This window comes from Phocoena sinus, chromosome 16, assembly GCF_008692025.1.
Source record: "Phocoena sinus isolate mPhoSin1 chromosome 16, mPhoSin1.pri, whole genome shotgun sequence".
NCBI lineage: Eukaryota > Metazoa > Chordata > Mammalia > Artiodactyla > Phocoenidae > Phocoena > Phocoena sinus.
Genome location: NC_045778.1, coordinates 15,829,885 through 15,854,053, shown reverse-complemented (window position 1 = coordinate 15,854,053; position 24,169 = coordinate 15,829,885). Strand labels below are relative to the sequence as shown.

General features: G+C 40.8%; 1 protein-coding gene across 1 annotated transcript; it reads right to left on the bottom strand.

Annotated features, from left to right (window-relative positions):
* Positions 1-2,241: 2,241 nt before the first annotated feature.
* Positions 2,242-6,519, bottom strand: ADO (2-aminoethanethiol dioxygenase). The gene has a single exon (XM_032609185.1). The coding sequence runs from the start codon at positions 6,313-6,315 to the stop codon at positions 5,503-5,505; it is 813 nt and encodes a 270-aa protein (XP_032465076.1). The 5' UTR covers positions 6,316-6,519; the 3' UTR covers positions 2,242-5,502.
* Between the last annotated feature and the right edge of the window lie 17,650 nt (positions 6,520-24,169).

The window sequence follows — 24,169 nt, the reverse complement described above, 5'->3', positions numbered from 1 at the left end:
TGACAGCATTAATAGGCTGCCAGAGGAATTACCCCAGGACTCATTTCTCTCCAGCCTTGTCTCCCCAATTACACCTATTCAGAAGGATCATTACACTGCCATAGGTTTGGTGGGTCTGGAGACTATTAAAATGTTCACCTTTTTAGATAAGCGTATACCAGCCTTAAGAAAACCTCAAAGACAATCTGAATCAAATAGGCAAAAATGGTCCTCCATGGCACTGGATAATGGTTTGCAAAACAATACACTATAGGGGTCATTTTACTGCAAGCCTTTTGTAGTGATTTTAAAATATAAATTCACCCCCCAATAGTTATCTATGTATCATACAATGCAGATTGTATTTGTGAAGTTATCTTTCTTTACTCTAAAATTGGACCTAAATATCATTTAACGTAACTTGCTGCCTCTGGATCCTTACACAAATGTAACACACTGGAGTGCCCACTGTTTAGCTACATCATCTGAAAACCCTGTCATCTGTTTGTCCTTTGGCACTGTTAGACTCTCTCAGGCGTGGCTGATAACAGATGGCCTGTATTTTAGAACAGCAGTGGCAGCTTCTCCTGGAAACTACTCTTTGCCCTTACCAGCACTAGAATTCGAAATCTAATTTGTGAAGGTAACTAACCCTTATTTCCTTCCTGTCCTTATTTCAAAGGTGCACAATACCTCTAATAACTACTAAATGGAAGTTTCTAAACTTCAGTGTCAGATTGTTCTAGTGACTGGTGTCATTCCATTAGATTCATATTTCCTAGCTTGTCAGCATACTATCATCCTTGCTTGGCCAATTTTCTTAAAGAAGTATGTATAAAACAATGCCACATTTTGATAATTGTGTTTTTAATGATACTACTCTCCTACCAAAATGTCATTATATTAAAATATAATACACCTAAGTTTTATGTTATAATTGTCTTGCCAAATTTTAATTTCAGAGCACCTTCAATTAAGACAATGTAAACAATTATTAACGAAGCAACAGACTAAAAATCTCTTTTCAATAAGATGAAATACATATTGGTGATTTGCCTTGATGTGGGCTTGGTGAACTGGCATAACATACATACCATAAGGAACACACCTTGGTGTTTTTTCAGAGCCAAGCTTGTGGATTTTACTCCTTGATTTCAATAGGTTAGGTCAATCTTTAATCAGATTTTATCTGCTTGAAACATTCAGGGTACTGTTCACAGGTGTCTCATTTTTTACTTTGCTCAAGAAATAAAGCATATAAAGCTGTCTTTCTTTTGTTCAATATGCTTTATTAAATAATATTATTGATGTTTCAGCTGTTACTGGGAATTATTATTATTATTATTATTTTTTTTTTTGCGGTATGCGGGCCTCTCACCGTTGTGGCCTCTCCCGTTGCGGAGCACAGGCTCTGGACGTGCAGGCTCAGCGGCCATGGTTCACGGGCCCGGCCGCTCTGCGGCATGTGGGATCCTCCCGGACTGGGGCACGAACCCGTGTCCCCTGCATCAGCAGGCGGACTCTCAACTACTGCGCCACCAGGGAAGCCCACTGGGAATTATTAAAAATAAACTTCTGGAGAGTAATTCCTTAAAGATCATAATGCAGTTGAGATGGTTCAGTACACATTAAAAATAGGTCTATTAAACCTAAATAAGGTTTCCAATTATTAATAAACCAGGCTATTTAATTTCAATATCCTAACTGCTAATGAAGGCAAATTGTTTGGCATATATTAGAAATGGCTGTAGTGATGCTTTAACAGTTCGATACTACTTTGAGGGGTGGTGGTGGTGGGAAAGAATGGTCAGTATCATCACAAGTGCCTAAAATGCTGCCAATCCAAACTACAATTAAATAAACTTTACAGAAAAAGGAAAGACAAGAAAATATTTAAGTCCAAAGGTTCTTTCCTCCGTGAACGAAAGTATTTTTGTTTTCTTACACTAGCTTATTTTCCTCAGGTTAAATATAAAAGGAGTGTTTTCGTTGCAGCAAAATAGTTATGATTGCATGTTAAATAATTTCAGATGTTTTGTCAATCAGGCTGTTTCAAAGATCACACTCAGGGAAATAAACTATTAATTTTAAGTTTATATTATTACTTGGACTTTAGAAGCTGCAGAAGGCCCCCAGTTTTTAGTACAACATAATCTTACCATACAGACTGTGAATGTTTAACAGCAATTCAAATGTCGGCATCATAGCAAGTAATATTTTCCTTTTCCCTTTTGCAATAATCAAATAAGATTTACCTCTAAACAATTTCAAAAATGACTTTATTTTCCACAAGTACACTGATTTTAATCTAGAAATGTAAACATTGCTGGATCAGAAGATTCAGTATCTATATGCGGCTTAACAAATGATTTCCTTCTTTGCCACTCATTGAACGCGAATAATCAATGGTCAGCTTCTGTTTGTGATGTGAAGTTCTGAATTCAGAACAGGAGAGTTACAGGAGTGGCACTGCCCTCAGGTTAGAGTTGAATAGCAATGGGCAGAGCCCTGAATTAAAGATATATTGCTTTTTTGTTGAACAGTAGAGCTAGAGCACAAGACTCCAAGTCATTTGGAATAAATGAGTGATGAGAGTCCTCCTGAGATGCCTAGACTAAGGCACCTACAAGGGAACAATGCAAAAGAAGGAACATAAATTGTGAGTTTTGGGAGAAGTTAAGGGCTGTTAGCATTAAAAGATCAGATAACCCATTCCTGTTGACAAACACACATTACTTTAAACACACATTACTTTAAAAAAAGGTTCACCATTTTCACTGATAAACAGCAGTTGTTGTAAACTCAATCCATGCAAATTAGGCTTAATAAAAAAATCAATTCTCAAAGTAGTAGGTAGATATACAACACTCTGAATTGATATAACCAGAGAATTAAAAAGCTTTAGAAGTATTAGACAACTTCTCACCCATGAGAGGCAATTATTGCATTTGTTATTCAACAGAAAGTTAAGTGATTAGTATCACTGTGCTCATTGGTCTTTGTAGAAGACAACTTTTTTCCCACAGTTGTTACCCATATCGCAGGAATATATGGAAACACAACAGCAGCACATTAAGTCACATCTAACAGTTTATGCAGAAAGGTGCAAGGCTTTTCTGCACCACATTTTGTCTTTGTATTAAGAATATTCTTTCCTTAGTGGCTCACTAAAACAAGTTAATTTTGTTTTCACCATTAATTTACTCAGAATTATTAGCGAAAAAAAAGTTTCACTGTTCTTATTGAACTAGAGAGATATAATGCTGTTTTGGCCTGTGATAATTTCAGTTACTCTTTTGAAAAGCACCTTAGTCTTCTTCATTTAACTTGCTTGTACTTGAGAACTTAAAAATTTTTCATAATGAAGTTTGAAAAAACAATTTCTCTTTTATTACTGTCCTGTTGCCAGAATGAGTTTTTGTAGGTTAGTTTAATGTACTCCAGATTGTATTATAACCTATATATCATTATCAACAATCGTTGTAAGTTGATCAACTTTTTGCTACAATATAATTCAAAACAGGTAGGTATGTGATAACCATAAACATTCATCACTGTGCTATGAAAAAAACCCATTTTGTGAACAATTTTAAATGAAATCATCATTTGCATATCTAGAATTTAATTTCAAACTGAATGGCCTGAAGAACTGCTTCAAACTGTCCCTAAGGTATACTAAACCACACCAGAATGTGACACTACCATAAAACAATTTTAGCAAACTTGGAAGAAATGCATTATGCTTGTGTCAGGTTTTACAACACAGTGGCAAGTCATGTTTAGTAGCATCTTTTTTGTAATTTGTTTTTTAAGAAAAGTCATTAAGAATTTGCTTTTTCATTCTATTTTTAAATTTGGGAACAAATATTCCTTCACTCTGGGCCTCTGTAACCCAGTGTGCAAAAAGAGGCAAAGGCACATACTGCTTCCCTACAAGGTCATCACTTCCCACCAATAGCAAATCTCCCTTTATTACAGATATTAGAACTCAACTGCCACATGGGCAAGTCAATCAAGAGGGCTTAGACAACAGCTGGACAAATTTTAATGTGTTTATTTCTACAGTTTGTTTTTATTAAAAGTTTTGTGAAAAAAAGAGTCCTATAAATAGTAAAAAGGGGGAAACAGGAGTGTTCCTTGGCCTGAAGCAAATGGTGTCAATACATTTGTAAACAAGGTAAAGCTCAGCCAATTAAAAGGACAAAAATAAAACTAGTCACAACACAGCTGTTCATTTCAAGCGGCTGGGAATGGGAAGTGTTTTGTCCCAAGTTTTGGTGCCCTAAAGTGGCCAGCAGTATAGTTAATTCTCAATTTTCTAGCCTTGATCATCTGTGCCTCTCTCTCTTCCTGCAGAAAACTCACCCTAGATGAAGCAAGCACTGGCTCTCTCCTATTTGAGGGACAGGGTTCTGAGAACACTGACACCAACAACACAGCTGGAATCATCAGCCCTCTGGAACGTTAGAACTCCTGAGAGAATTTGAAACAGTCATGAACATTATCCTCTACTTCTGCAGGAAAATACTGGAAGTAAATATGGGCACAGAATTCAACAGCTGGCTAAGGGTGTTTTACATTCAGTTGTTTGGAAGCATACCGATTCAGCTCCTCTGAATCTTATGGTTAGAAAATACAGAATTACCTTATTACTTCTTAAAGTACACTAAGACAAAAAAAGTCACTTGAGGATAATATAGTTTTTGCATTAAAGGTGAATCTGCAACAAGAAATCTGCTCAACTCAGAGATCTGGAGACTCATCGGGAAGCTCTAAGTGTCCATTTGTCACTGAGATACGCAGGTGCTTGAATTTCTTATTAGATGCTGCCAGAGTAACCCAGATGTGGTTACTGGGCAAGGGGAGGAAAGAAAATAAATCTTGCCCTCGACATGCATAGTTATGTTTGGGGGTAATCCCCCAACTCTGGAAAAATGGATTTAATTTTCACAACGACTTCATTAGGCCGGACAGCTCACTTTAAATAATAGCTCGTCTCTTTAAACCTAGTTTTTATCAATGTCTTGAACTAAAAACAATTCAAACCACTAGGTCATGCAAAGTCAGTAAGTTAGAACTATAACAATAAGGAGTAAAAGGGCATAAGGACGTAAGTGGAAAACAAACCCTATTTACCCAAAGAGGGGGGCGGAGAAAACCACTTAGTGTATTTTGTATAGGACGGGGAACAGAGGAAGGGAAATTTTCATTATGGCTTGAGGATGGAAGCGCTTCATATAAGACCCCTGCCCCCTCCCCACAAATCAAAACCCCAGTGGCAGTGACAGAGCCAGGAAACAACCTAGCTTCCCCGCCTGCTCCGCCCCCCAAACGGTGCCCGGTGGCTGCAGTTCAGTCGCCGCGCTTCGCAAGGCTCCCGAGGAAGCGGCTACAGCCCATTCCAGTAGATCCAACGCCCAGGCCTGGGGGAAGGAAGAGAGCCCTTGCGATGGGTCGCGGTCAGCCAAGCCCAGATACGAGTAGGGCATGTCTTTGGCCCACCAATCCCGGGCGCCGGCGGCTTCAAGGGAAGACCTTGGGACCTGGATAGGGCTCCCCCTCGCACCAGAAGTCATCGGCCTGCGGGGTCTCCAGGAGCCACACCTCTCGGGGCAGGTCACAGGCCGAGCCGGAGGCCTCCCTGGCCCTGACAGGCTCCAGCACCCGGTAATAGTGACAGTCCCGGCCGTCGTCGGGGTCGTAGGGCGGGGCCAGGATGTCTAGGAAGGCGGCGGGCCCCTCCACAGCGTCGATCTGGTGCAGGTTGTCCCGGTGTGGCGTGAGGACGCAGGGGCCGCTGGCCGCCGTGTACTCCGCCCGCGAGCGCAGCACACCCGGCCTTAGCGCTTCCCGCTCCCTCGGCTGCAGAGGCGGCTCGAACTGCTGCTCTGGTGGCGGGGCCCGCGGCCGTTGCCCGCTGCCCACCTCCAGCTTGTCCATGCAGCTGATGCGCACGGTGCCGTAGAGCACCTTGAGGATGCCGTGCATGCCCGGGTGGTCGTGCAGCGGGATGGAGGTGCCGCTCTTCAGCAGGAACACGCCGAGGCTGAAGCCGTCTGTCTCGCAGATGTGCATATAGGTGACTGGCGGCAGGTTGGGCCTCAGCGGCTGCAGCGTGGCCTTGCGCGGGGAGATGTTCAGGTCCTCCGCGCGGACCTGGGTCAGCAGGCTCTTCAGCTTGCTCAGGTTCTCCGGGAAGCCCTGCGACATCGACGCCTCGGGGCCTGGCGCCTCGCCGCGGTCGGAAGAGCTGCGGCTGCCCCCGCTGCCCCGGAAGGTGAGGCACGCCTGGCGGGCGATCCGTTGGATCAGGGAGGCCATGTTGTCTCGGGGCATGCCCTGCTGTTCCTCTGCGTGCCGAGGCCGGCCCCCTCCGCCCCCAGCTTTCCTCCGCCCCTTGCGGTCCCCGGCGGCCGCCACGGCTGCTCGCAGCCCCCGGCAAGGCAGGAGGCCCCGCAACTACCGGCCAGTCGGGCGCGCTGCACTACAGCCGCCCACCTCAGCGGCCACGCGCCCGCAACGGCCGGGCGCGCCCGCCTCGCGCTCCCTTTGAGCGCGCACGCGCACGGCCCACACCCCGCACTCACGCTCCAGGAGCAGGTACCGGCCGCGCGGACGGTGGTAGGCTTTGCCTTACGCCCGAAGCTCCATTCATGCGGCCCGCACCTACGGCGGTGGTCAGGCGTTCCCGGCGCCTTTCAGAGCATGCTGGGACTTGTAGTCCGGTATTCCGCATGCTCTCTCAGAGAGTTCCCTTTGTCAGCTGGAAAAGGGAAGGATTAGATATGTGTGTCATAAAGCGACCTTTAGTACGGTCCCAAGGTGTTTGCTTGTTTGAAGAAAGGCGAACTGGGGCACCAGAGAAGTAGCCAGTTAACTACGACTCCCGGCATTCCTCAGCAGGTTGGGGTGACGCACTTCCGGCGTCTGGCCTGTGGTGTGGTGGAGGCTCTTGGCAGTCTCAGGGAACCACGCAAGAGGGTTGTTAACCTTCTGACGCCGCTCGGGCCCGGTCAGCGTTACAAGGTCGCTTTCCTGTGGCCTTAGCCTTAGGAATGAGGCTGTTGAGTTAACTTTAGCTCCTTGTGGCCGTCCAGGCGGCACTGTCTGCCACAGGGGTTACGGGACCGCGCTTTCGTAATTTCCTAAGTTTCTGAGGAGATGAGAGGGTCGAGACTGTCCGGGGTGAGCGCCACGGTTACTGTACCCAGCCTTCCCCAGCTGTTGTTTGCATCAGGGTCTGATGACGCTGCTCTTCTGGTTACAGAGTACGATAGTTTTTTGGTGGAACTTGAGAGGCTATTTGCTGTGGTCACCGATTCTGTATACTAATGGTTATCAAACCTTAGATTGCCCAAGAAGCACTTGGTTAGGGGAAGAGGGGAGCTTTTTAAAAATACAGATGCCTGGTCTTCATCCAGAGATTGGTTCATTAGATGATTCTGAGGCATCCTGTGAGAAACCTTGTTGTGGGAGAATCAGGCAAACTCTTGACCTTAACCTTACCCTGAGTTTAGAGTCCTTTTGGATTTCCAAAGCTAAACAAGGGTTTCTTACTCAGTTTTGTAATTGGAGTGGTGCAGTAAATTCTCTCCAGTTAAAAAAAGGCATGCTTTTTTAGTGGGCTATGTAACCTATCTAAGGAGCACTCAGTGTTGGTCAGGCATTGTGTTAAGTACATTACCTGATGAATATTATACTAATCCTCACAGCATGTCTTAAGAGGTAGGCATTATTATTATTCCCAGTTTGCAGATGAGGGAATAAGTTGCAAGAGGATAGCGAATAATTGACAGGGCCTAAGCAGAGCAGAAATAAGTACAGTTTTACCAAAACCGGCAGGTTGAATTGGTGTTAAAAGCATTAAATGTGGAGTTAGGATATTGTTTTTCCAGCCTACTGTGCTACTTACTGCTACTTAAAGTTGTCTGTCTTTAGCAGACTCTACCCTTTTATATCCTCAGTTTATTTACTTGTAGAATCTGGAGTTAGGGTAACAGTTATTCTGAACTCTCCTTACTCATCAGAAGACCCTGGGGAGCATTATAAAAATAAAGATTTGGGGGTCAAACCCAAGAGATTCTGATTCAGAAGAACTGATGTGAAGCCCAGAATTTTTATTTTTAAGATGCCCCTTAAGTGATTCTTAATTATCAGCCCAGTTTGAAAACCACTGCTAGATCTGTAAATAATGAACCAGTTCTTAATATTTGGTGATTTCGATTGAGAAGGTGATTGTTTTAGGAAAGGACTCTTAAGTTTTACTCATTTTCAGAGGTTGCCATGCCATTGTTAAAGTACTTAAATGTACTGTCAAAGTTCACGTAATGAAATCCCATGCAATCTTTTTCTAAAGTGAGGAATATTTAAGAGAAAAAAATACCCTCTATTCATGTAAAAATCTGGATTTTTATTTATTGATTTTATTTCTATTAAGGTATAATTAGTGCGAGGTGTAGACTCCATAGATCACAGACTTTATTAACACATCTGTTACTTCTTAATAGTTGTCCGTACTTATTTAACTGAAGCTCATCTATAAAATGAGATATTAAGATACATGTTTAAAACACTGATGATACCATAGTAGCTGTCTCATAATAGTAGCTATTATTATACTTTCAAAATTGTTAAAAGCTGTAAGGACCAATGAATTTAAATAATATTGAGCAAATATTGAAATGGGATTTGCTTGTCTTGAGAATTAGGTTCAAGGTAGAGATTTTTTAAAAAAAAGATTATTTTTACTGGTTAACTATTCACCTGGTAATACCATCCCTCAGGTCCTTGCTGTTCATTGTTTGGCCTGAGAGTGCAAAGTTTCCTAAGACTGCCTTTATCAGAATCACCTGGGAGTATTTGTTGAAAGTGCAGCTTCTCAGATCATCTCAAAATCTTCATCTGTATCTTTTGCACATTAAAGTTTTTAAGAACTGCTGAGTGTCCATAAGGCATATGGTACTTTTTTTAGGCCACAGACAGGCTACCTCCATATTTTTTTTTTTTGCGGTACGCGGGCCTCTCGCTGTTGTGGCCTCTCCCGTGGTGGAGCACAGGCTCTGGACGCGCAGGCTCAGCGGCCATGGCTCACGGGCCCAGCAGCTCTGCGGACCCTCAACCACTGCGCCACTAGGGAAGCCCCATAATTCCTTTTTGAAACTGTCCTTAAGAGATGGATGAGATCCATCCTAATGGCTTTTGCCCTGAAGAAGCATTTTACAATATTTGGCCTTCTGCCCCACTGCCAGTAGCATAGGCTGACTGGGTTTCTATTATCAATAACGTCTGTTTTCCTTTGTGTTGCAGTAAGCAGAATGAAGACCAAAAGACATTCAGAAAGGAGAACAGACAAAAGAGAAGTGATAGTGAACAAGTGCTAGAAATACAAGACAGAAACAAGATTTGGGAAAAGTTTGGGACAGATGGAATCTATCATTCGATAAATAGCGAGTATTTATTAGGTACCAGGCATTGTTCTAGGCTTTGAGGATTTGGCAAAGAATATTGGAATTCAAGGAATTTACGTGTGTGTGTGTCTCTCTCTGTGTGTGTGTACTTTGGGGTTGGAGGTTGTTACACAATACAAATAAATGAGCAACATAATTTCAGAGATGAGTTTATAAAGACAAACAGGATGGCGGTGTGATGTGTGTGTGTGTGTGTGTGTGTGTGTGTGTGTGTGTGTGTTATTGAGTTGTCAGGTGTGACCAGAAGATAATATTTGGTTCTGAATATTAAGGAGTCAGCTGTGGAAAAATCTGGGGTCAGCATTCCAAGACTAGGAAAATAGTCCTAAGGATGTCAAACAGAGTATTGGAGACCATGACTTTGACCAGATGTAAAGGAACTTGGTATAATTGGGAACAAGAACGAAGGCTGGTGGGGATAGGCTATGTAGTGACCTTCAGAGTTCCTGGAGGGAGATGAAGTTGGGGAGGTAGGCAAGGGACATATTCCACAGGCCTTACAGGCCCTGATTGGGGTGTTATAGGGAGTTGAGGGCCATGGTAGGGAGTTGGATTATAAGTGTTGTAAGAAGCTTTCAGAGAGTACTGGGCAGGAGAATGACCTGATCTGTTTTACACTTTTCAGCGATTGGTGGGCGGGCGATGTAACAGCGTAGAAGCCCAGTTGAAGGCAGAAGTGTAGAGAAAAGAAAACTAGTGTAAAGATTAGCAATCTACTTTGTAGGTGGAGCTGCAGGGCTTGCTGATGAGCTGTTGCTTTGGCAATCTATTTCTTAAAGTATATTCTTTTCGCATATTCTTTTTCATGAGTTGACAGCTATGTGGTGATAGGTAAGACTGATAAAGCTTAAATCTCACCTCCTGCCCACATCTAACTATTAAATTTAGGAATGAGGGAAGCACACAGAAGCATGAGTAAAGCTGAGATTTTTTTTTTAACAGTTGCTTAATTAATCAGGAAGCAAGAAGAATTGGAAGAGCCCCCAGCACGCATGCATACACGCGCACACACACACACACACACATATACACATATCTTTTCTTAATTCTACCTGCTCATTTATATGATCTATTCATTCTTTGGGAACTTGGCTTATATTTTATCTTTCATTCTTCTTCCCCTGGCCCTCTTCTTTATGAGGACTTTTCCTTAATTCATGGGATAGATCATCTTCTGACTTTTTCTCAGATCATTTTTCTTTCTTTTTTAAAAAAATTTAATTTTTTTGGCTGCGTTGGGTCTTCGTTGCTGCACGCGGCGAGCGGGGGCTACTGTTCGTTGTGGTGCGCAGGCTTCTCACTGTGGTGGCTTCTCTTGTTGCGGAGCACGGGCTCTAGATGCATGGGCTTCAGTAGTTGTGGCACACGGGCTTAGTTGCTCTGCAGCATGTGGGATCTTCCCGGACCAGGGCTCGAACCCGTGTCCCCTGCACTGGCAGGCGGATTCTTAACCGCTGCACCACCAGGGAAGCCCTCAAATCATTTTTCAGAATTTGTTTTGTCCATCTCTTTTGATCATGCTTGGAACCCAGTCAAAAGAGTACAAAAGTACTGACATTCTCAAATACTCAGTGTTGCTAGCCTACAGTAGGCTGGTAGTTTTTTTAAAGTGGGCAGGAAGGTTTCTTTTTTCCCAGTACCTCTTGCCAACTTACTCCTATATCTGCCTTCTAATTTGCTATAGAACATGATAAAAATTGATAAAAATTTTTTCTACTCAGTTGTACTTATTTATATTTGAAATATTTTGGGTTTCTATTGTAGCTTTCCTTTCAGTTTTTAAGAAATTTAGCATATGTTTTCATCCATTATCATGAATGAATGTCAAGTTGTAAGAAAAAATAAATAGTTGTGAAGGCAGAAGAACTAGTTCTAGGCATGGCAAACATCCGTATTTTCTTTTGTCTCATTTATCTAAAATTATTACAGCGTAACTCTTCTTAGCTCTGTCCATCTCCACTAAGGTCTTATAAAGTAACTCTGTTCCACTCTACTCTGATTTAACTTTGCATGGTTATCTGAAATCAGATCACTTTGGTATATGGGCTGTTCCGTTAAGTATGCCAGGCCCAGTAGTTTGTAGTGTTCAGGTCAGACTTTAGGTGTTCACGTTGCACAAAAAAATTGCAGAGGTTGTTTTGTGTGATATAGCTTTATTTTCTGTGTGGTTCTACATACTGATGAATGTAGGGTTGGGATGGAGAAGGACTTAAACTAACTCCTTTTTCTCTTCCTTGACAGCGTCTTTTTTCAGGCAATGGGAGGCAAGGGAGAAAGAAATTAAAAATTGGGAGCATGCAGAGAGAGGTTGAGGGGGAAGCAAAAAAAGGTGTGGTTTTTGCAAGTCAATAATGTAGAAAAGTTTTTGTGATGCTCAGTGTGAAGCATAGCCAAAGGCCAGGAGTCACCATTTTTGGATGTGATTTAACACTCCCCTTACCAGTTTGATATTAGAGAGGTTTTCCTCTTCTCCTTTAAGTAGTGCAATTATTATAAGACTCAAAATAGTTCTGAACTGTAAATTAAATCTAAACACTCTTTACCTCTCTTAATTAACTTTTCCCCCCAATTTCATGCTTCTTGTTTTTCTTTCCCTTTTTTTTTCCCTTTAAGAAGACATGAGGTATCTCCACCTCCTCCGCTTCCCCATCTGTCCTTTTCCTCTTGGCTGAAAGAGAGATGTTTTTTACTTTATATTTATTTTAATTAATGGATTTGAATCACAAGTAGTGAAACAGTTGATGTTCATCTTCAAGAGGCAGTGAAAGGGAAAATCATCCTCTTTAACTTAGCAGAAAAGAGCTGGATGTTCATTGCTGGTGCCTACCTGAAAAATGGCTGTGAAAGGGGCAGAGGAGGGTTCCAGAATTCTCTGTCCTTGCAAGGAATAGGCACCATAGCCCAGAATCAAGGGAAGTGGGAAAACTCTTGAGAATGAAATCATACTTTCTTGGGAAATACCTTTCTCAAGGGATGCTTAGTAAATATTGCTTGATGATTTATGGTCCATTGATTTAGGATCAAATTCCCTAGGAACAAAATATCAGGGTGCAATTCAATTGCTTGAACACTCTGATTAATAAAATCCACCATAAGTTTATCATCTTCTCCTTTTCAGTTGGGCAAGGTGAACAATAACTTTTAAAAAAAATCTGCTCCCTTGAGTGTTCACCTTAGAATACATCCTGAGACATTTGACTGACTTGAAATAAATAGGGACAGTATTACATGTGTTTCTTTGGAGGAGTAAAATGCTACTAATCAAAGCCTTTTGAAAATAAGCAAACAAACCAAAGACCTTGTCCAACTAGATGCTCTGTTACAGCATTTAGAGGAAGCCTGAGAAATGACGGTACAATTTGAATGTGGAAAGCAGGAATCAAGGAAGAAAGAACAATAGACTGACAGGATACCAGTTCTACTCCTGGTTCTAGCAACCCAGTGTGTGACTTTGGGTAAGTCATTTCACTTCTTGGAACCTCGGTTCCCTTATATACAAAATGAATAATTTAGATGATTTACTACTTTTCTTCCAGCTTAAAAAAAAACCTTATGAATCTAAAATATTATATAAAATTAAGTAGTATAATTTTATCCTGTGAAATACTGCAGAGCATCACAAAAGACACTTTTTAAAATGTATTTTTAAAAACAGCATGCGACGAGAACTTTCAGTAACATGCATACAGTGATACCTGATTTCTCCTTTGTGTCTGTGTTGTCTACCTAAAGTAGATTATCTTGACATTTCCTGAATATAAATTATTGAATAAAATGAGCAAGAGCTCTTGTTTAAAATAAGGTTTACCGTTATTGTTAAGTTTCCATAGTATTTTATTTTTTATTTTTGCGGTTCGCGGGCCTCTCACTGTTGTGGCATCTCCCATTGTGGAGCACAGGCTCAGGACGCGCAGGCCCAGCGGCCATGGCTCACGGACCCAGCCGCTCCGCAGCATGTGGGATCTTCCCGGACTGGGGCATGAACCCGAGTCCCCTGCATCGGCAGGCGGACTCTCAACCACTGCGCCACCAGGGAAGCCCTCCATAGTATTTTTTAAGGAAAACTTTTTTTTTTCATTCTAAGCATATATTATGCAACAAGAGTGCCTGTATTGCTACCAGGAAAAGCAAAACATGCCTTGAGTTAACTACTCATTTCAACCAGACCTGCTGAGGTAATTGACAACCAACATCATAGCTCTAGAAATTCCCCTAAGTTAGCAGAGCTTTAGTTTAATTAGGTAATTAGCTGTGTTCGGCCTATAATGAACGCACAAGCAATTAGCAATGAATTTGGGCTGCTAAAACCTATTTTTCCTCTTCTGTGTTCTTTTGCTTTCATTAACAACTCTAACTACTGAACAATTTATCTCTTCACACTAACAATCAACTTTATTATCATCAAACTCTTTGCAAGCGATAAAACAATGAGACCTGAAGTTGGTTGCACAACATTAAGTGATTATGTTAAGTAATGCCATTTATTTGCCTAGCCATCCTGCTGTTATATTATGTCAGACAAATAGAGCTTTTAAAAGAAGTGCACACTACTTGATTTTGATGATTGCTTTATTTGTCAAACCCAAGCAACTAGTAAGAGATGTACCTTAATTTAGAGTTCTTTCTCGTTGGCTTTCAGCAAACTTGAATAAAAGGAAACAGTTCCATAAATCTACCAAAAGCAAAGCCCTCAAAAAACAACTTGTTTTGTGTTTGTGTATATGGCTTGAAGAGTCTTAAGTTTGGAAGGGCTTGAGATAGAATTCAGTAAATGAAAGCCTTCACTTGGCCATCTTTTCCTGTTTGGGGACAGTTTTTAGTCTCATGGATGGCAGAAGGAATCATTATGGTTTTCCTCACATTCCTCCACTGTAAGTCTTTCCCATCCAAAATGGCAGAAAGGAAAAGGAAGAAGAGAGGGGAGTGACAAAGGGATGAGAGGGAGCTTTCTGATGTGGGAGAGCAGAAGTTACCAAAGAGGTGGAGGTCATATTCCGAAGACTTACTAAGTGTTAATGTCAAGAAGACATTTCTGTTGTTCTGGTTCTAGGCATGTAAACTGAAATACTTCATTATATTTCAGTCAGAAATGGGTTTTGAAAAACGGACATTTTAAGTTTCTATGGGCACATTGTACGTCTACAAAGAGATATGATTTGTCATAATTAGAAACCAATCTGATTCCGTTAGAATTTATAGAGTCCCTAATATACAGAGTGTTCTTATAAAGATGCTGTTCTGCTTATTAATAATCTAAAAAGATTTGGGGGAGTTAAACCCAATGTTAGAAAATTAGCTAGCCAGTTAATAGCAGTTTAGGAATTAATTGAAGAAATATATTGCTTACTATTTAAGTAGAATTAAAAATGTATAAACAGAATTTTTCTTCTGATTGGAATATGAACATTGGCTTATAATTTCTTATCTTGAAGCGTCCCAGCTGGCTGGTCTTAGAAATATTTTTCCCCCAGCAATAACTAGCAATTAGAGTTTCAGAAATGCCAATTTTAATCAAAACTCTCATTTCCAAAATAGAAAAACTTTTGTGAACTATATAAAGACTCTTCATTTTATTCAATTGACTGTTTTGAAAAAGTAATTTAAATAATTCAGAGCCAGAATTAAGATGTTCCAGAAATGCTTAGAAAATAGTGCAAATCCTTCCAATTATGGTCATTTTTAGTCTTACCATGGGCGCAGTAATTTCACTGGCATTAATGTTTTTAATCATTTAAATATCAACTTTATAGGAGTTAAATCATGTAAAAGCAGGGTTTCTCAACTTCGACATCATTGACATTTTGGATTGACTAATTCTTTGTTGTGGGAGCTGTCCTGTGCATTGTAGGATGCTCAGAAACATCCCTGGCCTCTACCCTCTAGATGACAGTAGCACCAATTGCCCCCCACTTCACCCCCATTGTGATAGCCATATATATCTCCAGATATTGGCTGGGGGGGGGCAAAATTACCCCTGGTTGATAATCAGTAATATAGAATAAGACCTTGGCAACTTCTTTCTTTAAAGGTATTTCAATATTAAAAAAATTAAGTGTGTTGAATTTGGTTGTCTAGGTAGTCTTTAGTCAGTGAAGTCTTAATAGAGATAGAACAAATGAATCAGAGCTTTGCTGACCTCCAGTTTGGAGTGGTTTTGGGGGGCACTGGAAGAACACGCCTGCTCCCAAATTCCTCTTGACTTTCCCTAATGGCTTGCTATAGGGTTGGTAGTTTGCATTCTTAGAAATTTGTTCTTTCTGTCAAAATGCAAATATTCCTGAGAGGAGCATCCCTTTACACTAAAACTGAAAGTTTAGCTAAATACTAGCATGTTATTAACATATACCTACTTTTTTACTTATGACAAGGTCCTTCAGGAAAAGGACCCAGAAGAAAATTACCTGGGGAATTGAGAGTTAGTGGGTGAATGGGAAGCAAACATCATGTGTGGGAAAAGGAATGATTAAAGGGACGTGGAAAACACTAAAAAAAGATCTTCTAGACCACATTTTTAGTGGGTCAGCCTGAGTTGCTCTTGCCATGTTTCAGTGTTTGTTTTTTTCCTACTACTCCCTGTATCTTTAAATTCCATTCTTTTTTTTTTTTTAAGCAGCAAAGACTCTATTGTAAAGTATTGTAAAGTATTGTGTTGGCCAAAATGTTCATTTGGGTTTTTCGTAAGATGTTATGGAAAAATATGAACAAACTTTTTGGCCAACCCAATAGTTGTTTTTTTGTGTACTTTCTTTGCCCCTCTGTGTTGGGTATCCCAGGTTAATTTTTTAAAGTTATGAGTAAATCTGAAAGTCTAGAGAAACATTGACTAGATTACCTGACATTTAAACCTATCATCCATGCTGATGGAAGAGGTGTGAATGATATCGAGCCTGCTTTTCCTCCATTGTTGTCTGGCATTGTTGCCAGTCAGTGACTGGCAGTTTCAGGCCTATAAGAGGGCTTCCTGGACCTTCTAGCATCACTCAGTGGGTACCATAAGGGATGGCACTGCTTGTGGAACTCACAACCTCTCATAAGTAGATGCTCAGGCTATATTCAATTTAAAAAGGTTTCTGAAGATTAAAATAATGGTCCATTAAAAGGAACTGTCTAAAACATAGGAGACATGGAGATCTGATGACAAGCATGCTGAAGACTGTTCCAGGATATTTTCATAAATGCCTTAGTAGCTTCCACACTGAGTTTCCATGTAGTTACAGGATTTCAGTTACTCAGAGTGGGTTTTTGTCTGGTTGACTTTTTTTTTTTTAATGGAATTACTGTTTCATGGCACTCAGACTAAGACCAAACCTTTAAGTATAGGTTCTGTTTATTTTTCTTTTTTCTATCCAGTGTCAGTTGCCTTTTCATTTCCTGATTTCTTCCTAAGATGAGGGAGCCAAAATAGATCACAGCTAGATTTAGACAACAGGCATCTCCTTCACAGGGACCTTCGCAGAGTCTGATTTATTTATGACCATTTCACTGCTCACTATGTAAAGTTATGGACTCCTTGACTAATTACTGATCTTATACCTTCTAGTGGTTAACCCAACCTGTATTCAAAAGTCCAATTGAACATCAAAGTAAAATAAAATATTTTTTCTTGTTTGTTTCACCAGTTCTTGCTATAGTTTAACATTCTGCATTTGACCTTACTATTTTTTTTAGGTTCTTTGCCTCAAACTGGACTAAATGGCTCCTCTTTCTTAGTTTTGACTTACACATATTATATAAGCAGTTGTCTTAATATTATACCTGACTGATAAATTTCACACTTATCCCTTTCAGCATAATTTTTCCAATTTAGTATTATGTTTTTACCTTTATTCTCTCAACTCAGATTTTCCCACAAGCTTTCACATGAAGATAGTGTTTTATTATTGATAATAGTAACAGTAGTACCCTAATACTGATGGCCATATATGTTCACCTTTTAATAATTTGCTTTAGCCTTTTGTCTTCTTAAAAATGTAGGAATCTATGAAAATGATCCCAATCCTGCTTTCAAATATTGAGTTTCCTTGTTCCCCTTAAGGTTGTTGTTGTTTTAACAATATCAGACAGACATATGCATTTCCAGTTCTAATAGATACACATTACTTCACAGAGTGGTACTTACAGATAAGGTAAAAACACTGAATAGAAGTTTAAATTGTTCCAAAGAAATAGTAACTAGGAAAAAAATCTTTAATGATTTTTGAATTCACATTATGTTTACTTAAATTACCTTTTTTTCTTTATTGTTAGCTACCCTGGCCCTTATTTATTCAGACAGACATTTGTAACCAACCACCAATAAAAAAAGGTGAATAGACAGCATGTACTGAATATAAAAACTGCTGATCTAAACTAAGTAAACCCATTTTAGCCATGTCCAGGACAGTCAGAATCATGCTATACTGTTCTTAGATTATATTTCTCTAAACATACACAGTGTGTATTACAGGAATTATCTGGTGGCATCAACAGAACAGTCATGAAATACCATAAACACGAACAAGTGGTCTCTTACTATCTTGAAACTCCATAGATTTTGCAGCAATTCCCTAAACGATATTACTGATAGAAAGTACTTTACTTAATAAATTGTTGACCCAAAAAACTTCCTACAAACATTTTAGAAGACATCTCTGGACAGATATATTTGTTTTAAAATTTTGCAGAAATGAACCTGCACCATTTAGTTCCTTGAAAAACTCCTGCTTCGGGCTGTGCGTCTTACTGGGGTTGATGAATATGGTCACCAAACTTACAAGAGGTAAAGTGACAGAAGCCCACTCCGCCACCCCCCTCCCCTCAGCTCAGGCAGACTGTGGGGATCCAAGATGGTGCTCCCTGAGCCATTTCCTCACTATTGTGGGCAGGGATGGGAGAGGGAATTCATGTATTGGATTACACATTTCTTGAGGACAAAGACTACATCTAATTAACATATTTTTAGCAGAATCCAGGATAATGCCATGAATATCTTAACATGTGTTAGTGACTGAGAGGCTTATTCCTTTTGCACTCTTTCAAGCAGGCACATTCTGGAATATACTCCTGGAAGAGATGGTAATTGGGGAATGTTCTGGGGAAATGAGGACAGCACTGCAGCGGGAAAGAAAATCTGGTGCAGAGATACTGATTTAATGTATAATATGCCCAAGTGATGGAAGAATGGATTCTGAATGGCTTTCCTCTTTCTATTAAAAAAGGATGGGGGGAAGATAAATAATCTGATGGCACTATCACTCCCCTCCTCTCCTTTCCCTGGTAAGGGGTGTGTCTTAGGAAGCACATCTGACCCTGGACATAGACACTGACTAAGAAGAGAACATCTTGCCCCATGTGTGTTACTGCCTACGGGATGAGCTTTACCCGAGGCCTGGAAAGGGTCCTAGGAGGAGATTGCCTCTGCCTCACATCTTCTGCTGGTCCTTTGGGTTCCACAGGTAAGCCGGGCGCTTTCCTGGGCCCCTCTACTGGTTAGTCAGGTGGTCTGGGAAGGCTGCTGTGGAATGGCCAGCAGTGGATGCTGAGGGAATTGAGCCCAGTCATGACAACTTTGATTCCGTGAGAGATTTTGAACTAGAGGGAATTATCTACTTAGTTCTTATTCTACCTTTAAAAGAGAGTTAGGTGGGGCTTCCCTGGTGGCGCAGTGGTTGAGAGTCCGCCTGCCGATGCAGGGGACACGGGTTCGTGCCCCGGTCCAGGAAGATCCCACATGCCGCAGAACGACTGGGCCCGTGAGCCATGGCCGCTGAGCCTGCGTGTCCGGAGCCTGTGCTCTGCAACGGGAGAGGCCACAACGGTGAGAGGCCCGGGTACCGCAAAAAAAAAAAAAAGAGAGAGGTGAAGTGCCAAAAAGTATCACCATGGAAATAAGCACATTAGTCACCGTGGAGACCTCAGAAGCTCTCAGGTTTCAGTTATCACACATCTTCAGAGCTGGGTGTGATTTGGGAAGATAAGCACTCTGGGATTGCTTTTGGTACAAGAAAGCAGTCTGGGGACAAACTGCCTAACAATTCTCCTTCAGTGTTCTGCAAATGAACTTGGTTGTGCTGTAACTGTGGTCTGTGCCACCCTTTCCACCTTCCCTCTACTTAGTGCTCTCGTTACACACACCTAGAAATGCTCACTTTATCTCACTCTTGGCTCAGTATTTGGCACATTTCTTCTGGAAACCCTCTTCTTGTTTTGGTTTTGGTGCCAATATTCTCTCCTGACCTTGAGTCTTTGCTCCTTCTGGATCCCCTTCACACTTCCTCTCCTCTGCTCAGCCCTTAAATGGTGCTGTTTGGTCCGGAGGGCCTTTCTTGTCCTCTCCTGTTCTTTACCTCTTCCTCCTTAACCTAATGTGGTTAATCTTTTTTCCTCCCATCACATTTCAGTGTTCCGTAAACTCCAATTCCTATGCATGGACCCCCCCCCGATTTTTGAAATGAATCCCTATAAGAATATAATTGCTAAGTCATTCCTCCAGGTTTCATTAAAAAACAGTTTTGTGAAAGTACTGTACTATGTGGAGAGAGAGTAGGGGGCATACGTTTCTGCTGGTGGGGAGATTATAATCTACCTTGAAACAGGACACAGAGGGGCTAGAATGAGAACAGAAACAGGCTATGGGGATTTGTGTAGCATCATTACATATTAATAAAGACAAGTAGAGGCTCACAAAATACATGGAAGTCAACCCTAAGCAAGATGTGTTAGAAGAAGCTTTTCTGAGGCTGTGCAGCTTAACCTCCACTAAAGAATTGGGAGCAACTTGATAGAAAGGAGAGAGCAGAGGACTCCAGTGGAAAAACATGATGCAAAGGCTTAGCCCGTATTCTCCCACTTGTGCTTCTACAGAAGAGTCACACATTTTTCTGTTGGCTTTGTGTGCATTGTGTAGCCCATAGAGGCACAGTCTGGGTTACTTAATGGCATTCTCTCCAATCTCCTGGTAATCCTGCCTAAACTTTCCCACCAGAGCGTCTCCTCTTTTATGGCCTCTCCCCTGATACAGTCAACAGTCTGTGTTCTCTCCCTCTCAGACGTTTGTTCTCCTACTCGGGAAAGCCCACAGCTACGCACTGCAGCTGAAAGCCAGGGACAGGCTGCAAGTCCTTAGTCGACACGTTTTATTTTTAAACGTGCAAAACGGACTTTAGGTAATGGTGCAGGTTTTTGCTCTAAAGCTAAAACAAAGAGAATTTAATTCCTAAATGAACAGGATTAGTGAAAATAAATTTTCCATTTAGCCATAATCCCACTGTACGACTTAGTCTATGGTGAAGAATGTAGGAAGCCTGGTGGATGCAACTATTTTGGCCCTTTGGCATCTGGCTTCTCATTATTTAATTCACAAAGTACACTTCATACTGAAATGTTTATTTTGTCTGAGAAGAAAAATCTTTTTGGTATTTCTTACTGGTTGTGGAATTTTCACATTTTAGCACGTGACTGTTGTAGTATGTTAAAATTGCATTGGTACAGCAAGAAATGCTGTTGGTGGAGATAATAGATTTTTGTAGCACCAGTCTTCTTGGTACTTCTGGATGTAGGATTTGGAACTCTGCTTAGATTTCAGCAGGGGTGAGGGGAGAGGTTAAAGAGGAATCATTTCACACAATGAAGGTGGTGAAAGAGATGCTCAGGGAGCAAAGAAAAGGGCCTTGTAGACTTTTAAAAGTTACTGATTTTACTCTTACCAAGTTGCTTTTGAAATAAAGAGGCAGTCCTTGTGTATAGCAGCTCCCTGGAGGTCAGAAGAAAGATGAAGTAATGGTGTATTTGTCAGAAACAGTAATAGAGAATTTTGTTTTATGATTCTGATTCATAGTCTGGTAGTTCATGCTTTCTAATAATAGCTTATACTTAGAAATTTTGTTCTTTAAATTGCTTAGATAATCTCAATGACAACAGGCTTTCTCATTTACATGTTTCATTTACCTGGTATTATTGGGGAATGGAGTTCTCACAAGAAAATTTGCTAGAAAATCCATTAAAAACAAAAAACCTATTAGTTCTGAGTTACTAGAAACTCAGAACTTTCCACCATTGACTTGGTCGTTCATTCATTCAGCGAATGTGTATTAAACACCCTCTCCATGCATTAGGTACATGTCTATGGGTGAGTGATATAATAGTGACAAGACAGGCAAGATTCCTGTTTGCATGGAACTTACTCTAAAAAAAGGGAAATAAACAATAGAAAGAAAACAAAGGAACAAGATAATTTCAAAATGCCCCAAGTACTGGGATAAAAATAACATAGTGAATGTGACTGGATGACCACTTTAGTCTGGGAACAAATCTACTTGCTGAATGTAGCATTTGAGCTGGACCTAAAAGACAAGAAGGATCCAGATCCAGTTAAGATCTGGGTAAACATTCCAGGAAGAGGTTTTAAGGCAGGAATAAGCTTGGTAGCTTGAATAGACTAGTTTTGGGGACATGCTAATTTTTAGGGTATACTAAAGATAATTTTTTAATTATCTTAATAATAGGAGATAATTCATACCTCCTATCCTTTAGATCCTCTCTTTTCCTGGTATTATTCTTTTTTCTGTTGACTATCTCAGAATAGTGGGTCATCCCCAGAGAACCCTCCATCCCTTTGGTGATGGTATAGCCTAGGAAGAACCAAAGCAGATAGGCAAATTTGTTGTTATCAGTAGACTCCACTTACACACACATTACAAATAGGGATGGGGCAGCAAAGAGGAGGCTGTGGGCTCATAGGGTGCTAACCTGTATGGACCCCACTTCTTCCTCCTTGCCTGGATTTTAAAGTTCAGCACCCAGATGTGGATCCAGATGCTTGGGATTAACATCTTCCACCTCCTCTCTCCTCCATCTCCACATGCCAAAGTGAACTCATTCTGGTTATTTGTCCCAAGTTGTTAACAGTTAAGATGAGTAGACCCATGCAAACTGTTTGTTTCATTATATCATGTACTTAGACTATGAGTAGATATAGCCTTGACTAGATAAAGACTCTCTCCTAGATTTTTCTTTTCCTCTGGTTTATTAAAGGTGGCTGTTACTATGAAAACATTTTAAAAGAACCTGGATGACTTGAGGAGTATCACATTTTAATCCATGGAAAGTGAGCAAATTTATTCCAAAATTCACTGGCATTTTCCAGTGAAGGTTAGTGGATCAAAGGTATTCAAGACTTTGTCCAAGATCTTTGGTATGTGGTAAACATTTAGGCATTGCCCACAACTAAGATTTCTTCAGTATTTTAGAAAAGCAATCAGTTTTTCTGCTTGGTTCAGATGCTAATGTGTAATTCAGTTGTAATGTTCGTACCCTGGACCTGACTCTTTTTTTTTTTTTTTTTTTGTGCGGTACGTGGACCTCTCACCGTTGTGGCCTCTCCCATTGCGGAGCACAGGCTCCGGACACGCAGGCTCAGCGGCCATGGCTCAGGGGCCATGGCTCAGGGGCCCAGCCGCTCCGCGGCATGTGGGATCTTCCCGGACCGGGGCACGAAGCCGTGTCCCCTGCATCGGCAGGCAGACTCTCAACCACTGCGCCACCAGGGAAGCCCCTGACTCTTTTTTTGATGGTGCTGCCAGAATATTAGTTGATAAAAGAACAGATCAGTCAAGGAAATGTGTATGAGTGAGTCAGTGAAGATAAATGATCTTTTATTGTGAAAATAGTATCTAGTCACTATTTCACAACTGAGTCTCCCTCTCTTTCACACCCACTAGTCAAGCTTCTCTTCTATTTAATATTCAACATAAAATAGTTCAGCTCTCTGGGGGCCCTGGGACTTCCCCAGTGCCACAGGTTGTGATGTGTCTTTTCACACATCTAGGCTGGGGAAACCCCACACTGGGCAAAGAGCCAATTTTAGACCCAGCATCTCATTAAGAAGATTCAGAATCTAAGGAACCACTGAGAGACAATTATAGGAAGGAGACATATATAGGGAAATACTACCTAAAGCTGGCAGTCTGAACAAGTTAACAATCATCTCAATATCTTAGAAAAAAAACAGACTTACAGACTGAGAGAACAAACATATGGTTACCAGGGGGAAGGGTTGGGGAGAGGGATAGTTAGGAAGTTTGGGATTGACATGTACACACTGCTATATTTAAAATGGATAACCAACAGGGAACTCTGTTCAATATTATGTTACAACCTAAATGGGAAAAGAATTTGAAAATGAAAATATACATGTATATGTATAACTGAAAAAAAAAGAACAAAACCAACCAACCAATCAACCAAACAAACAAAATATCTTAGAGGCAGGGGGATCAGTGAATGAGGCAGTATGGAAATTGGGTAAAGATGTTAGTTCACATATGTGGAAGGGAATTGTATGAGTAACAATTTTGCGGAGAAGATAAGGTCATTTATTTTTTTATATAATACATAACTTTTAAGTGTAGTCATCATGATTTATGTTAGGTATTTAGAACTTACTCATCTTTCTTTTTTTGAATTTTATTATATTTATTTTTTTATACAGCAGGTTCTTATTAGTCATCAATTTTATACACATCAGTGTATACATGTCAATCCCAATCTCCCAATTCATCACCCCCGCCCCCGCCACTTTACCCCTTGGTGTCCATGTATTTGTGCTCTACATCTGTGTCTCAGTTTTTGCCCTGCAAACTGGTTCATCTGTACCATTTTTCTAGGCTCCACATGTATGTGTTAATATACGATATTTGTTTTTCTCTTTCTGACTTACTTCACTCTGTATGACAGTCTCTAGATCC